The sequence below is a fragment of the Erinaceus europaeus genome, chromosome 13 (assembly GCF_950295315.1).
Source record: "Erinaceus europaeus chromosome 13, mEriEur2.1, whole genome shotgun sequence".
NCBI classification, from domain to species: Eukaryota; Metazoa; Chordata; class Mammalia; order Eulipotyphla; family Erinaceidae; genus Erinaceus; species Erinaceus europaeus.
The window spans coordinates 10,779,013-10,795,497 of record NC_080174.1 but is presented as its reverse complement, the minus strand read 5'-3'; the positions used below and the strand labels follow the sequence as shown (position 1 = coordinate 10,795,497).

The following is a 16,485-nucleotide window of genomic DNA, read 5'->3' as shown; positions in this document are numbered from 1 at the left end:
TTTTTTAAAAAAATGAAGGGTCAATCTGTAGAAGCTCTTAGTAGTCAAAGTATTAATAAATAATATGACCATCACCATAATGAAGAATAGTAGTGGATCATAATTGTAGTGAGTGAAATGTAGACATGAAATTTTTGTGCTCTGTTTTTTATTTTCCTCTAAGTACAAAATGGCTTAAAATAACGTTATATGACCGTGATGCATAGATTGTGTTGCTTGCATACACTGTCTTTAGCCCACAGCCAGCAGCGAGCGAGCTCCCTCTCTACGTGTGAGTTGTCTTTTCTTACCTTTCTTCCTTCTAGGAACTTGAGCGCTGTGCCAATGTTAGACACGGCATGGATTCGCTTCATACGGCGTCCTTGTTCACAAGGCTACAAAAAGGGGAAGAAGTCAAAATACATATGTTAGAAAGATGGTCATGTAGAATTCTGACATTCTAGGTCCCAGTTCACAACTTTCCCCAAGATTAAACTGACACTAAGTAGAGCCCTTTCCTCTAAGGTTTGTGATGTGCTATGTCTGAGTATACCCTTGAGAGGGAAATCAGGATGGATGAAGACCCATGGAGAACGCTACAAAATGTCACATTAAAGGACATATTGCAAGTCAAAGTCATATCCCACAATAAAGCTTGGCTGTACTTGGCATAAAGAAAAAAGATAATTATGGAGATGCAGCTGGTGGCTTAGTCATAGAGCACAAGCTTTCATACATGAAGATCCAATCCCATTCGATCCCTGGCACTACATAAAAAAATGGTAGAGGGAGTCAGGCTGTAGCACAGCGGGTTAAGCGCAGGTGGCGCAAAGTGCAAGGACCGGCATAAGGATCCTGGTTCGAACCCCGGCTCCCCACCTGCAGGGGAGTCGCTTCACAGGCGGTGAAGCAGGTCTGCAGGTGTCTATCTTTCTCTCCTCCTCTCTGTCTTCCCCTCCTCTCTCCATTTCTCTCTGTCCTATCCAACAATGACGACATCAATAATAACTACAACAATAAAACAACAAGGGCAACAAAAGGGAATAAATAAATAAAATAAATATTTTTAAAAAAATGGTAGAGAGGAGCTTTGGTCTCTCTCACACACATTCAATAATACATTTAAAAAGCTATACAATATTCAAACTGATAAAAATATACATGAATAATATTAATTTTATAGAAGCAGAAAAAAATTGAAAGGGAAGAGGGAGGGAGAAAGGCAGTGAGAGAGACACATGAAGTGTTACTTCACCACTTGTGAAGCTTCCTCCCTGCAGGCTGGGACTACATCCTAGTACTAATCCATTTCATTTAGCTCATGCCTGTGTTTATAACGTTCCAAACTGACTGTTCATTTGCCCTGTACTCAGTTTCTCCCAAAGCAGAGCCTGAGACATGGATGTGGATACATGTAGTTTATTGAGAGGTGTGGGAAGATCCAAGCAACAGACATGAGACAGGGAAGAAGGAAGAGCCCAGAGAGCATGTGCCACTGAGTCTCCCCACTGCAGGCAACTGGAGACAAATCCTTTGGGGGAACCGGCTGGGGAGTCTACAAGAAGTGTATAAACTATCCTCAGAATCATTACCTCCCACGAATGCCAGGCTGGGACACGTATTAGTGGACTCTTGTTTCTACCAGATGAGGTCCAATTGGACTATTAGTTCTACCACATTTGTGGGCTAGCTACCTTGTGTGACCTGTGGCTTTGATAAAAGTCCCATGAGCAGAAATTCAGAGACACTGTCCTGAGATTTTTTTTTTTTTTTTTTTTTTTTTAACCAGAGCACTGCTCAGCTCCGGCTTATGGTGGTACAGGGGCATTGAATCTGAGACTTCGAAGCCTCGGCCATGAGAGTCTCTTTGCATAACCATTATTCCATCTATACCTGCCAAGAAGAGAAGAGATGGTTTTACAGTGTCTGGGCAAACTCTAGTCCTGCACTCTGCCTTGGCTGAAATCAGAGCTGAGCTCAGATATACTTGGCCCACTGAATGCATCTGTCACCATATGAATCAACTCAGATAAATGGTTCCCACAGAATTATGAGCAGTCTGTGTTTCCCAAAAAAACAACCCTTTGAAAATAAAAGCTATTTTGAGGAAGGACTCCCTGCACAAAATTAACTGGAAATTTTTGATCAGGCGAAGATACATTTTAAAATAGAAAACCCAATTTCCAAACAATAATGATTGTGTAACTCTTGTCAAGATACAATAAAAGGAAGAAAAAAAAATATCTCCAGTTTTGGACATTGTGACTAGCCTGTTATGTAACACTCTGAAAATTATTTCCTGAGCTCCTTTTTTATTTATAATTATGGTAAACACCCGTTATAAATAATTTCTGTTTGCAAGCTACTAACTCCTCTACTACTCTGAAGTGAAAAAAGAAAAAATAAGCCAGAAAAGCATACTTTTCTTATTTGAACAATACAAAAAACGCATTATAGATGCCTGCCAATGGTTTTCACTGAGCTGGTGTTGCTGCACATAATAACAGGATTCTGAACATACTGTCCTGTTCCAAATGACGGATGATGGCGAATTTCCCTATGCGTATGGGAAAGTGATGATTTTCACAGCAACTATATGAGTACACAGATATGGACTGACCATCCTTTCCAGAAGGAAAGCAGATACTTGAAGTGAGATTCAAGTCAATATTCAATGAATCTTCCTGGAGACCACACAGATGAATGGGTTTTCAATTTTGTTAATTGTCTTCCTTTGGAGCTGATAGAATACACATATTACCACACACACACATACACAGAGAGAGAGGTAGAAATGACACACACAAATATAGACATGACAGATTACACATGAAACTTTTTGTTCTTGTTTCTAAATTTACAACTGTTCTACCTAAAGTTTTAAGTCCACTACAGGTCTGTGGGAATAAGGCAGAAAACCTATTCCTTTTTCCCCTTATATTCTCAACTATGTAACATCCCTAAGCCTCCCCGCATACACACACACACACACACACACACACACACACACACACACACTCCAAATGGGACCATTTTGGCAAGTTTGATCACAGAAAAAAAAAGTTTTGTTTTATTTTTCCTACCAGAGCACTGCTCAGCTCTGGCTTATGGTGGAGTGGGGATTGAACCTGGGACTTTGGAGCCTCAAGCATGAGCCTATTTGCATAACTGTTATTTTATCTACCCCCAAGAAAAAAAAAAATCTTACCAGTTTCTGTCCAGAAAGTACTTCCAGAAGAGCTAGCAGCTTAACACCATCTTTCATGTCTTCAAAGAGATCATCTACCACCATTGGGGGTTTCCGCTGTCAAATGAAATTAAAAGTGAAATTAAAAATGCTCCTCTCATCTCTCCTTTCATCTCTCTCCTTCTTTCCATCTGTCACACCTTTGCTATTCAATCTGTGAATCTTTCAGAGGGATTTGTAAATACCAAAAAATTTTATGCTGAATACTATTGGAATCACCAATATAAGGAGAAATGTAATCCTCTGGGGAGAAACTTGACATTCAGGGGATTTAATACTTGGACCATATCATACATACCCATGTCCTTCACTTTTCATTTAGGACAGATGTCATGAGATAAAGGAGAGAAAGAATTTTATCAACATAAAAGATGAGAACAAGATTAAAGCAGGACACAAGAGGGGATCAGGTAGTGCCCCAGGTAAACTGGACCAACCTCTCTTCACTCAGAGTATGCTGTCAGGGACATTCTCCAAGGTAACCATGGTAGCTCTGTGGCCTACCACAGGAACATTACTAGCATAACCAAGGTCACAAATTTACTCTCTTATGTGCAACTGGCTACATCCTATTTCATAGACTGCTAGAATTACCAAACCTTGTCTATTTTTTATATTTTTCTTTTTTTAATATTTATTTTATTTATTCCCTTTTGTTGCCCTTGTTGTTCTATTGTTGTAGTTATTGTTGTTGTTAATTGATGCCGTCGTTGTTGGATAGGACAGAGAGATGGAGAGAGGAGGGGAAGATAGAGAAGGGGAAAGAAAGATAGACACCTGCAGACCTACTTCACCGCTTGTGAAGTGACTCCCCTGCAGGTGGGGAGCCGGGGCTCCAACTGGGATCCTTATGCCGGTCCATTAACGCTTTGTGCCACCAGCGCTTAACCCACTGCGCTACCGCCCAACTCCCTAAAACACTGTCTTAAAATGTGTCATTGAACTCAGTGGAGCATAAGTTCAGTAATACAGACTGATCAATGCAGATCCATTACCAGTACTGAAAGGTAAGTCAAAGCCCATTTTCAGTTCTTGGAGACATTTTTATTTTTTATGAAGACGTTTAAAACATGTAGTGTAGGAGCCAGGTGGTGGTGCACCTGGTTAAGTGCACACATTACAGAGCACAAGGACCAGAGTTCAAGTTCCTGGTCCCCACCTGCAGGGGGAAAACTTCATGAGTGGGGAAGCAGGGCTGCAGGTGTCTCTCTGTCTCTCTCCTCTATCTCTCCCCTTTCAGTTTCTGTCTCTGTCCAATAATAAATAAATAAACAACAAACAAACGTGTAGTGTAATCATGATTCCATCCTGACTTCCCTGGGCAGATGACCTCAACTAATGTATCTGAAAATCTCATCTCTCCAGAGCCCGACCCTTTAGGAAAAGATAGAAATAGGCTGGAGGTGCTGATTAACCTGCCAAAGCCCATGTCCAGCAGAGAAGCAACTACAGAAGTTGGAATTGCCCCCTTCTGCAACACAAAAAGAAATTTGATTCATACTACCAGCAAGGGAGAAATGACAGGGGTAAATGACCAGAGGACTCTGAACTCCAACTCCATCGGGAACCGGAGAGAGAAGAGGAAAAAGAGAGGGACATTTAGAAGTAGACCTACTGGTGTAGGTGTGATTTGGAAAGAAAAAGAAAACTCGACCATGAGGGGGGAAAAGGTGCAAATATAACAAATATAGACAGTGGTAGAAATAGTAGTTAACCCTTATCTGTAAACTTGAGAGAACCAGTGTAGCTTCCAATGGAGGGAATGGGGACACAGAACTCTGCTGGGGGAAATGGTGTGGAATTATACCCGTTATCTTGTAATTTTGTAATCAATATTAAGTCATTATAAAATTAAAAGAAAACACTTAAAAGAAAAAACATGTTGTGTATTGGGGTACATCAAACCTTCAATTAGGGTGTGTGCTGGAGCAGGGGAAAATAGAGAAGTGGTGGCATTAACGGTGATCACCAATGAAGGGTAGACAGTCTTCAGTGGGACTAAGATTTCTCTTTTATTTCTACCCTCACTTCAATCTCTGTATAGTTTGCTGATTCTCCCTGAACCAAGTGGAAGTCCTTATGTTAGTTTTTTGATTTTCAACTGTTTTTCTTTCTTCAGAAAAAAGTTCTATGTGGAGACATTTAATCACCAAATGTCTTATTGAAATGTGACTTTTCTCTCTGCCCACTGATACAGAACACTTATATTACTCTTATGAATGCGTGAATTACAGTCGATAAATGGTACAATCCTAATTTTAAATGCATTTTCCCTTTTTATAAAATGAACAGTCGAACATTTTGTTCTCATGCTGTGAAATGCATGTTCAGAAATAACAGCTTTCATTTCCAAGCCCTCTTTTAGATTCCACAATTCACACTGCTTCTTATTTATATAGCAAAAAATATATATAATGGCTTTTTATTCTAAGCATGTCACAAAATCATTCTGAATAAATTGAATCATTGCAATGAAGATTATTCAGTGTGATGAGAATAAAAATTATTGTTTTAACCGTATATGGTCATTAAACTATGGTATAGTTAATATACAGAAAGTTCCTCTGCATCCTAATAACTCAAATAAAATGTAATGGTAGAGAAATAGTCATAAAACATGTGAGATGTGTGGTGAACAAACACAAACGAGGGTTTTCACAAACTTGTAAGAGGATGGCAGCCAGCAGACATCTGAACTTTGTGAAAACTATGGCTTTTTGGCCTCCAGGGGTATTGCTGGGGCTCAGAGGCTGCACTACGAATCCACTGCTCCTGGAGGCCATATTCCCCATTTTGTTGCTGGATAGGACAGAGAGAAATGGAGAGAGGAGGGGAAGACAGAGATAGAGAAAGATAGACACTTGCAGACCTGCTTCACTGCTCATGAAGTGACACCCCCGCAGGTGGGAGCTGGGTGTTCAAACTATGATCCTTCCTCAGATCCTTGTGCTTCATGCCATGTGCACGCAACCCATTACGCTACTTCCCAGCCCTGAAAACTGTAATTTATCAGAGGGAAAGGGTGGAGGGCACCCTTCAGATGGTGAGCTGCATATACACATATGTGGATATGAAGCTATTCCCCTGGAATCATACAATTCTATCAAACAATATTAAGTCACTAATATTTTAAATGAAAACTTTTCATATACAGGCATTCTTCATTTTTGGTATGTTCACACTATGCTACTTTTTTAAATTAGTGATTTAATAATGATTAACAAGACTGTGATATAACAGGGGTACAATTCCATACAGTTCCCCAAACCAGAGTCCTGTGTCCCATATCCCCTCCACTGGAAGCTTCCCTATTCTTTATCCCTCTGGGAGAATGGACCAAAATTCTTTATGGGGTGCAGAAGGTTGAAGGTCTGGCTTCTGTCATTGCTTCTCCACTGGACATGGGTGTTGGCAGGTCGATCCATACCCATAACCTGTTTCTATCTTTCCCTAGTGGGGTAGGACACTGGAGAGGTGATACACTTCTCTATTGAATTCCCATTTGTGTGGAATTGTACCTCTCTTACCCTATGGTCTTGTTGATATTTTTTATTTTATAAATTAATTTTAAAAAGAAAAATTGGATAGATATAGATATAGATATAGATAGATATAGATGTAATAGTCAAGCCATATCTGTGACCCTGGTGCAATTAATTTAATTTCCAATGGAAGGAATATGGACAGAGAACTCTGATAGTAGGAAAGGTAGGGAACTATTAACCCTGTCATCTTATAATTTTGTAAATCAATTTTAAATCACAAGTAAAAATTATATATCTTCTGGGAGCTTGAAAACCCCATGGTAAGGCTTTCTTGTCCCCCATGATTTATCTCATTTAATGCTATCTACTAACAATTATATATTAGATTCTGATAGGACCAGATAATTCTGATCTATGGGGGCTAAGGTTGTAGGTAACATAGTAATTAATAAAGGTTATTTTTAGAAATGCTTTAACAATTTCATCCCAGTGTCAAAATTCAATCATTTTACAAATTTGAAACATTAAATGCTTAGACTAAAGTAAACTATACTCAGAACTGAAATCTGGGCAGGTTAAAAACTTGAAACATACCATCTATCTTTTTGTTCCTGATATATTAAAAAATATATCTTCTAGATGAGATCTATGTTTACCTATGTTCATAGCACCACAATTTGTAATAACCAAAACTTGGAAGTAACCCAAATGTCCAGTGACAGAAGAATGGCTAAAAGTTTGTTGTAGAATTACTTATTGTCAAGTAAATAAAAATTAGGGGATTTTTTTTTTTTTTTAGATTTTAATACACCAGGGTAATCTCTGGGGATAGGTACTTGAAAAATGATTCCACTGTTCCTAGCAACCTTTTTTTTTTTATTTTTCTTTGAGAAAGACTGTAAGAGAGAAGACATAGAGAAGGAAAGATACCACAGCACTTCTCCAACATTTGTGACATTTTCCCCCTGCTGATTGATGGTGCCCAGCATCTTCAACCTGGTCCTTGCGCTTGGTAATTTGTGTGCTCTACCAGATGCACCATTGTTCTGCCCTCGGGAGAAAAATGTTTCTTTAAGAAATAAAATTGTTCTTGAGAAGAAACAACAGAACTGGAAGCATCACACTCCCAGATCTCAAATTGTTCTATAGGGCCATTGTCATCAAAACTGCTTGGTACTGGAACATGAATAGACACACTGACCAGTGGAATAGAATTGAGAGCCCAGAAGTAAGATGTCCACACTTGTGGACATCTAATCTTTGACAAAGGTGCCCAGACTATTAAATGGGGAAAGCAGAGTCTCTTCAACAGTTGAAACATGCAGAAGAATGAAACTGAACCACTATATTTCATCAAATACAAAAGTAAACTCCAAGTGGATCAAGGACTGGGATGTCAGATCACAAACTATCAGATACCTAGAGGAAAATATTGGCAGAGCTCTTTTCCGCATAAATTTTAAAGACATCTTCAATGAAACAAATCCAATTACAAAGAAGACTAAGGCAAGCATAAACCTATGGGATTACAACAAATTCTGCACAGCAAAAGAAACCACTACCCAAACCAAGAGACCCCTCACAGAACGAAAGAAGATCTTTACATGCCATACATCAGACAAAAGGCTAATAATGAAAATATATAAAGAGCCTACCAAACTCAACCATAAGGAAACAAATAATCCCATCCAAAAATGGGGAGAGGTCATGGACAGAATATTCACCACAGAAGAGATCCAAAAGGCTGAGAAATACATGAAAAAATACTCCATGTCTTTGATTGTGAGAGAAATGCAAATAAAGACAACAATGAGATACCACTTCACTTCTGTGAGAATGTCATACATCAGAAAAGGTAACAGCAGCAAATGCTGGAGAGGGTGTGGGGTCAAAGGAACGCTCCTGCACTGCTGGTGGGAATGTACAGAAGGTGAAAAACCGATCAGAAGAGAAAACACAAGTAGAACCTGAACTGGAATTGCATATTGCACCAAAGTAAAAGACTCTGGGGTGGGTGGGGATGGGGGGAGAATACAGGTCCAAGAAGGATGACAGAGGACCTAAAGGGGGTTGTATTGTTATATGGAAAACTGAGAAATGTTATGCATGTACAAACTATTGTATTTACTGTCAAATGTAAAACATTAATTCCCCAATAAAGAAATTTAAAAATAAAAAATAAAATTGTTTATTATCATCTTAGTTTGGAATTTACAAGTATTTTATTTGAATTTGCTAACCTAGATGGTTGGCTTATATTCTTTATTTAGTGCTTGGACTAAAAATAGGCAGAAAAAAAAACTGCCAACTTTACAGCAAAGATCTGGCAAAACGTAAAAATTAGTGAATGATCTACTTACTTGTGCAATTTAATTGCATACAATTTAAACATTGTGTAAAAATTATCACCACTTACTTAAAAATTACAATAGAGAGGTTCTAGCAATGGTCAATCATCAGGTGGGTTTCATTATCTTATTTGCAAAAAGCATTATTTGTGTTAAAGTGCTGTTTACATAAAGCAACTGGAAAACAGCTGTGATCCCATCACATCACATTTGACTTTTGGAACAACCTTTGCATAAAAGACCTTCTTAACCTAAATATCGCTCCTGGCTCATATAAAAATACTTGTGATTTATTTATCTATTTGTTTACTTATGTACTTGTTTATTTTTTACTAGAGCAATGGTCAGCTCTGACTTACAGTGATGTTGAGGATTGAACCTGAGCATTCAGAGTCAGACAAGACTCAGTTTCTCTGTCTCTATCCAATAATCAATCAATCAATCAATAAAATTTATTTAAAAAATTTCACTGAGCTTTAACAAAAAATTGGGCAACTAACATTCATATGTTTCTGCTTTGTAAACATAGTTATGAATATAGTATGCATCCTTTAATTCCTTCCTATTCTCAGGCAGTGAGTCAGTGACTAAAACCATTATAGACAAACTAATGTATGTCTGTATATCCAGAACCATACACATGCTAAGGAAGGAACAGCAGTTCCTTGTGACCTTGATACAATTAATTTAGTTTACATCAATGAAGAACCCGAAAAGTAACATGGGGGAAGTTTCAAGCTGAAATCTGAAATGCAGAAGACTACACACCCGTGCTGAGGCCTTACTAGCTCAACATCACTTTATCAGCAGCTCCCACACAACTGCCAGAACCTGAGAGTCACTTAGTGATAAACGTCGCACTGCTGCAAGGAGAGTCACAGCAGGAATGATTTAGTTTTGGGCAAAGCAAAGGACAAAATCACCCATCAAACGCCAAGCACAACCCAGGTCCTCATCTGTCATCAGTACTTGCAGTCTAAGTCCAGCTGGGCAGTCGTTTACTAACTGCTTATTCATGCGGGGTGGGGGGTGGGGCGTTCTGAAAACAATTTATGACAAAGAAAATGCTAGTGTTGTTTTACTTTACCACACTAAACACATGCCTTGGGACTTCAAGTCTTTTTTTTTTTTTAATGATTAAATTTATTTTTTTTCTTATTCTAATGAGAAATAGTTTTTTAATTTAATATATTTTATTAATGATTTAATAGTGAGTTAGAAGATTCTAAGTTAATAGGGATATAATTCCACACCACTCTCACCACCAAAGTTCTGTGCCCCTCCCCCCACACCCCACTCCCACCACAGTAACCACTATAGTTTTCCCAAGATCATAGATACGGGTTGACTTGATATCTTCAGCTCATGTGTTTCAATTTTCTATATTCTTCTTATGAGTGAAACCATCTTGGAGCTGTCCTTTACTTCCTTCTTACTTCACTAGTCAGAATCACTGCCAGTTCTATCCATTTAGTCCCCAAAGACACATTATAGTCTTCTTTGAACTACTGAGCAGCACTCCATTGAGTATATATCCCATGACTTTTTTTTTTGTATTTATAAGACTCAAGTTAGTGATCTTTATTCTATTGTTTGAGCCCCCACACCAACTCTACCTAATTAATCCTCAAAGGTTGTTTTTTTTTTCATCCAATATTTTAAACTTTTAATCAGGAAAATGAAAAGGTGGGCCATTCATGCAAAGATGGCTGATCCCATGTGGAATCTGATGGCCATCTTTATTCACTTTAAGGCCCAGCCTGCACATCCTTTTGAATCCATGTATACACTTACTACAACTTTCAGGTGTCCTTCCTTTTTTACCTCTTCCCTCTCAGACAAAAGAAACAGTACCTGACATCCTCAAGTGTTCTCCAGGATCTCTTCTCTCACACTGATGGTGCAGAAACAAAGGCTCATAGCCACAAAGGTTTGAGATCCCCCCTCCCCGGTTTAAATTCTGTGACTGTTGGATAGCTGGGTAAAGGTGTCTTAATGCATGGAGTGGATACCCTGCACCTTGAAATCTCTGCCCTCTGCACACACAATGGACCATCAGTTATAGAACTGGGCAAACAACCACCTCTGGCTTGTATAAGCTGCAGATCAGGGCTACCTCACAGAATGAGCAGCAGTAGGAGAATTCCCATACCTGGACCATTATAAAGTGTTTATGTGCATTTGTAGCTGCCTGATAGGAGGGGAACAGCAAGGGAAGCAACAGGAACTCAGAGGAGGGTGGGAAGGGAAGCGAGGTTGTTCTACAGATATGGAGAGTTAACTTCCTCAACGGTTGGCCAGAAGCCCACTGCATTAAATTGTAGGGGAAAAATAAAGATAGATAGAAAATATGCACTGACAATATCCAAATAAAGCCAGACCAATATCTGAAAGGTTTGCTATTTTATTCAGAAACTTTAACTAGAAGTTCTCAATATCTCCAAATATAGGGTGAACCGAATTAAAACCTTTATGTACAATATGCTTCTCTCTGACTTCCTTTCTAAAAGCATCATTGCAATTATTTTTTCCACCTCTGCTGGGCATAACTGAGAGTTCCCATTCTTTTTTGTTTCCGAAGATGGATAGCATAATCATTTCCACTTCCTCCATTATTTAATTCAGTTCTGAATAAATATCCCAAGGGCAATTGTTTCCCCCAGTCCACCTTGAAGTCTTCATGGAGAATTCTGCTCTGTTAATAACTTTTCTGTGTAATAAACATTTTTTGTAGTACAATCTTAAAAACTAAAATAGACAGCGTGTTTCCCAAGTTCATTGCTTGATAACGTGCAATGTTAGGGCTGTTCTGCATTCTACTCTTAGATGCGTATGCCCATGCCTGGTCCACCATTAAGGCTTGCTGACTTTGCTTTGCAAACTCATCCAGAATCCAAGCACTCCTCACTTCTCACAACCTCTACTGTGACTATGTTGACCACAATGGTCACTCCCTAACCTCCAAAATGACAACAAACTCCTGACCTTCCCACTTCTTTGTCTAGTTCTGTTGCAGCCTCTTCTCAAAAAATCAGCTTATCTGCTTTCTTTGTGTCCATCTCTCCTACTGAAATGGAAGCACATGATGCCAGATTGTTTGTTTTTTTTTCAGATTTTTTCCACTGCTTCATCTTAGTATCTCGAACATTCTAAACAGCATTTTTAAATTCTAATGGAGTAAATAAAATTCCTTTCTAAAAAGACAAAATTCTGACAAGTCCTATTCAGATGGTTTAGTAATCTGTAAACACTTTGTTAAACTGGTAATCATTTCAGTAATATGTATAATCTATTATTAAATTAATAATATTAATGCTATTAATTTCATAGGAAATTTTCCTTTGTATTCTTTTAGCTGCCTTTTTAGAAATAAATAACTTATTGGTTTACTTAAGATTATCCAATTAAAATAGCTTTGGAAAAAACAACTCAAGTTGGACAGGGTGGTGGCGCATCTGGTAGAGGGGCACATGTTAAAATGTGCAAGGACCCCAGTTCAAGCCCCAGGTCTCCAGCAGCAGGGGGAAGCTTCATTAGTGGTGAAGCAGTGCTGCTGGTCTCTCTCTCTCTGCCTCGCCCTCTCTTTCTCTTTCTCTCTCCCTCTCCCTCTCTCTTTCCTCTCCATATCTATCTTTATCTAAAATAAATAAATACATTTTTTTAAAAAAAAGAGAAACAACTAAAATTATTTCTGGATTACTGTATAGATTTTTTATTATTTTCTCCTGTTATCTGTTCATAATCCCACCAAACTATGTACAAGGAAACTGGTGGGAGTGAAATTCTAGGTTACATTTTAGCACTATTGAAAAAAAATAAATAACTGAAGAACAAAGCTGTCACCAGGGTAATATTTTTTGACAATGAAGAGATGTCACATTCATTATTAGCATGGACAAGTAAAAATAAAAATAAAATGTTCCTTAGAAGGTAGTACATGAATATCACTTGGTGTTAAAATAGGAGACTATAGAGATAGTTTACATATCAGGTTTGGAAAAAATATATATATTTCAGTTACCCAATGCTAAGAGATTTCTCAAACTCTCATTTGCATGTTTCTTGCTCTAAAATTTTATTCTGACTCCTTTCTTGGGTTACCTGTGTGCTTCGCTTTACCTGCCATATAGTCACTAATATTCTCGTATTTCTACTTCAGGAAATTACAACACACATTTCACTGTCTCTCTGTTGCCAGACTAGCCATTCTTCAAAAAAAAAAAAAGGACAATGGACTATGTCTATTTTTGATCACCACTGTATACAAAATTCCTACCACACAGCAGGAACTTGATGACTGCTTGCTGAATGAATATTTTTTTATTTTTTCACCTCCAGGGTTATTGCTAGGACTTGGTGCTTGTCCTACAAATACACTGCTCCTGGAGGCCAACTCTTCCCATTTTGTTGCCCTTGTTATCATTATTATTGTTGTTGTAATTGCTGTTGTTGTTGCTGGACAGGAGAGAGAGAAATCGAGAGAGGAGGGGAAACAGAGAGGGGGAGAGAAAGATAGACACCTGCAGACCTGCTTCACCATTTGTGAAGCTACTTCCCTGCAGGTGGGGAGCTGGGGGATCAACCCCAGATCCTTATGGTGATCCTTGCCCTTCGAGCCATGTGCATTAAACCACTGTGCTACTACCCAACCCCTGCTGCATGAAGAATTAAATGAATCATGAAAACGTAACTGAAGACTAGTGCCATAGCTTAGGAGTCCTGTAACTAAAACACTGGATTTTCACCTACTTTCTAATGTGATCTTGAGTTTATTAATACTCTCTGAATTTCAAGTTCATCCTCTATAAAGTGGTAAAAACAATGGCTATATAATTTTTGCTGTTATGAGCAAATAAAAGATAAATTTGCTGTACAGTACCCAGTATCTTGTATATAGCTGTGCTATTGGATGCTTCTGATCTACTTGGTCTAGGCTTTTGAGAGAGTCCGCATATCAAATACACAGCCTATATATTAAAAAGATTCAGTTTGTGTTTTGAAAAACTTTGAGACATACAATTGATTTTCCCCCTCTCAAATTAATTAACTAGTGATTTATATGTCTATATTTTGCTAGGAGTGTACATAAACACCATTCCCACCACCAAAAGACTGTGACCCATCCCTCCCACCTGGGTACTGTACAGCAAACCCTAACAAAAGGACTTTTCAAAGTTAACCCAATTACCAATTAATGTGATGATAACATTAACTATCGATTGTCTTTTTGAACCCTAAGACAGCAGGAACCTCACATCTCCACTATAGAGCCCCTACTTCCCCCAGTCCTGGAACCCTTGGATAGGGCCCACTTTTCCATATGCCTCTCCCAATCCATATCAAATAATATTGCATCCGCCGATCACAACCTAACCAATGCAACGATTGCCACCTCAACATGCTTCACTTCAGACTGTGTCCAGAGACTTCCCGTGTGGAATGATAACCCTTCAGCTTCATTACTCGGGTGAGACCTTTCCTTTCATAGTATACTCTAATTTCATCTCAGGTGGTTCACTTTCTAACAAAGTCCCAAAACCTAGATATACACCAGTTTCTGTGAGAGAGAGCATATCTTCACACATATCTATAAACTACTGCAAAATATATACCTGAAAGCAGAAGTACACTAGAGTTTGCAGTGAGTACCTCCCTAACACTTCCTCTCCACTATTCCAAGCTTTGGGTCCATGATTGCTCAACAATTTGTTTGGCTTCGTATGTTAACTCTCTTTTCAATCACCAGGTTCCAGATGCCATCAGGATGCCGGCCAGGCTTCCCTAGATTGAAGACCCCACCAATGTGTCCTGGAGCTCAGCTTCCCCAGAGACCCACCCTACTAGGGAAAGAGAGAGGCAGACTGGGAGTATGGACCGACCAGTCAACGTCCATGTTCAGTGGGGAAGCAATTACAGAAGCCAGACCTTCCACCTTCTGCAACCCACAATGACCCTGGGTCCATGCTCCCAGAGGGATGGAGAATGGGAAAGCTATCAGGGGAGAGGGTGGGATATGGAGATTGGGTGGTGGGAATTGTGTGGAATTGTACCCCTCCTACCCTATGGTTTTGTTAATTTATCCTTTCTTAAATAAAAAAAAAAAGATAAATTTGCTGAGTCACAGTGATTCATATATGGCAAGAGTAAAATAAACAAGAGCCTTGTAATTTTAAAACATCTTTAGCCACTAGCAATAGCAACTCTGAACTGGATCTGTATCTAACTGTGAAACTACAGCACACCAAATGAATACTGGAGCAATTTAAAAAATTAACAGTCTATCGTTCACTGACGGAGAACATAAGACAAAGATGCAGATTACTTCTTGGAAAAGGATAAACTAAGAGGATCTATATGTGAATATGAAGTCTTTTTCTTGAAAGGAAGGAAGGATCAGGCAAATAATATAAAAATGTCCTGCAAGCAGATGACCTTACTAATGTATCCTGGAATCCCACCTCCCCAGAGCCCTGTCCCACTAGGGAAAAATAGAGCTGGGCTGGGGGTATGGAATGGCCTGCCAATGCCCATGTCCAGCAGAGAAGCAATTACAGAAGCCAGAACTATGACCTTCTGCGCCCTATAAAGATCTATGGTTCATCTCCCAGCAGGATAAAGAATAGGGAAGCTTCCAGTGGAGGGGAGGGGATATGGAACTCTGGTGGTGGGAATTGTATGGAATTGTACCCCTCTTATTCCACAGTCTTATTGATCATTATTAAATCACTAATTAAAAAGAAGTTAATATAAGAATATACAAAGCAAGGAATCACGTGGTAGCTCAGCGGGTTAAGCACAGGTGGCGCAAAGCGCAAGGACCGGTGTCGGATCCCGGTTTGAGCCCCTGGCTCCCCACCTGCAGGGAAGTCACTTCACAGGCGGTGAAGCAGGTCTGCAAGTGACTATCTCTCTCTCTCTCCCTCTTTTTCTTCCCCTCCTCTCTCCATTTCTCTGTCCTCTCCTACAATGACGACATCAATAATAACAACAACAATAACCACAACAACAATAAAAAACAACAAAGGCAACAAAAGGGAAAATAAATAATTTTTTTTAATGAGTTAGAAAAAAGAAAACACAAAGCATAACTTGGACTCACTTTGGTGTATTGCATCAAAGTGAAAGTCTCTGAGGTGGGGGAGGGTGGCAGAGAAAGACTTAAAGTGTGCTGAATTATGTGGAAAACCGAGAAATGTTACACATGTACAACCTACTGCATTTTATTATTGACTGTAAACCATCAATCCCCAATAAATAATTTTAAAGGTCTCACTAAACTTTGTTAGTGTTACCTTGCCTTGCATCGACAATTTGTGCTTTGTGACATTTTGTGTAATGTCAGAAGTACTAAGACTTCAAATTGAAAACAAAGCAAACAAGTATCATCAAAATCAACTGACACACCCCCAGGTCTTTGCAGTCTACA

At 38.9% G+C, this 16,485-nt stretch overlaps 1 protein-coding gene across 1 annotated transcript in view; it reads right to left on the bottom strand.

Annotated features, from left to right (window-relative positions):
- Nucleotides 1-16,485, bottom strand: part of SYNE1 (spectrin repeat containing nuclear envelope protein 1) — a 606,430-nt gene that overhangs the window by 500,421 nt on the left and 89,524 nt on the right. Inside the window, exons 4-5 of the mRNA XM_060205315.1 lie at nucleotides 3,188-3,283; nucleotides 291-374 (exon numbers count right to left, since the gene is read on the bottom strand). Coding sequence (XP_060061298.1) covers nucleotides 291-374; nucleotides 3,188-3,283 — 180 coding nt within the window. The remainder of the gene's footprint in view (nucleotides 1-290; nucleotides 375-3,187; nucleotides 3,284-16,485) is intronic.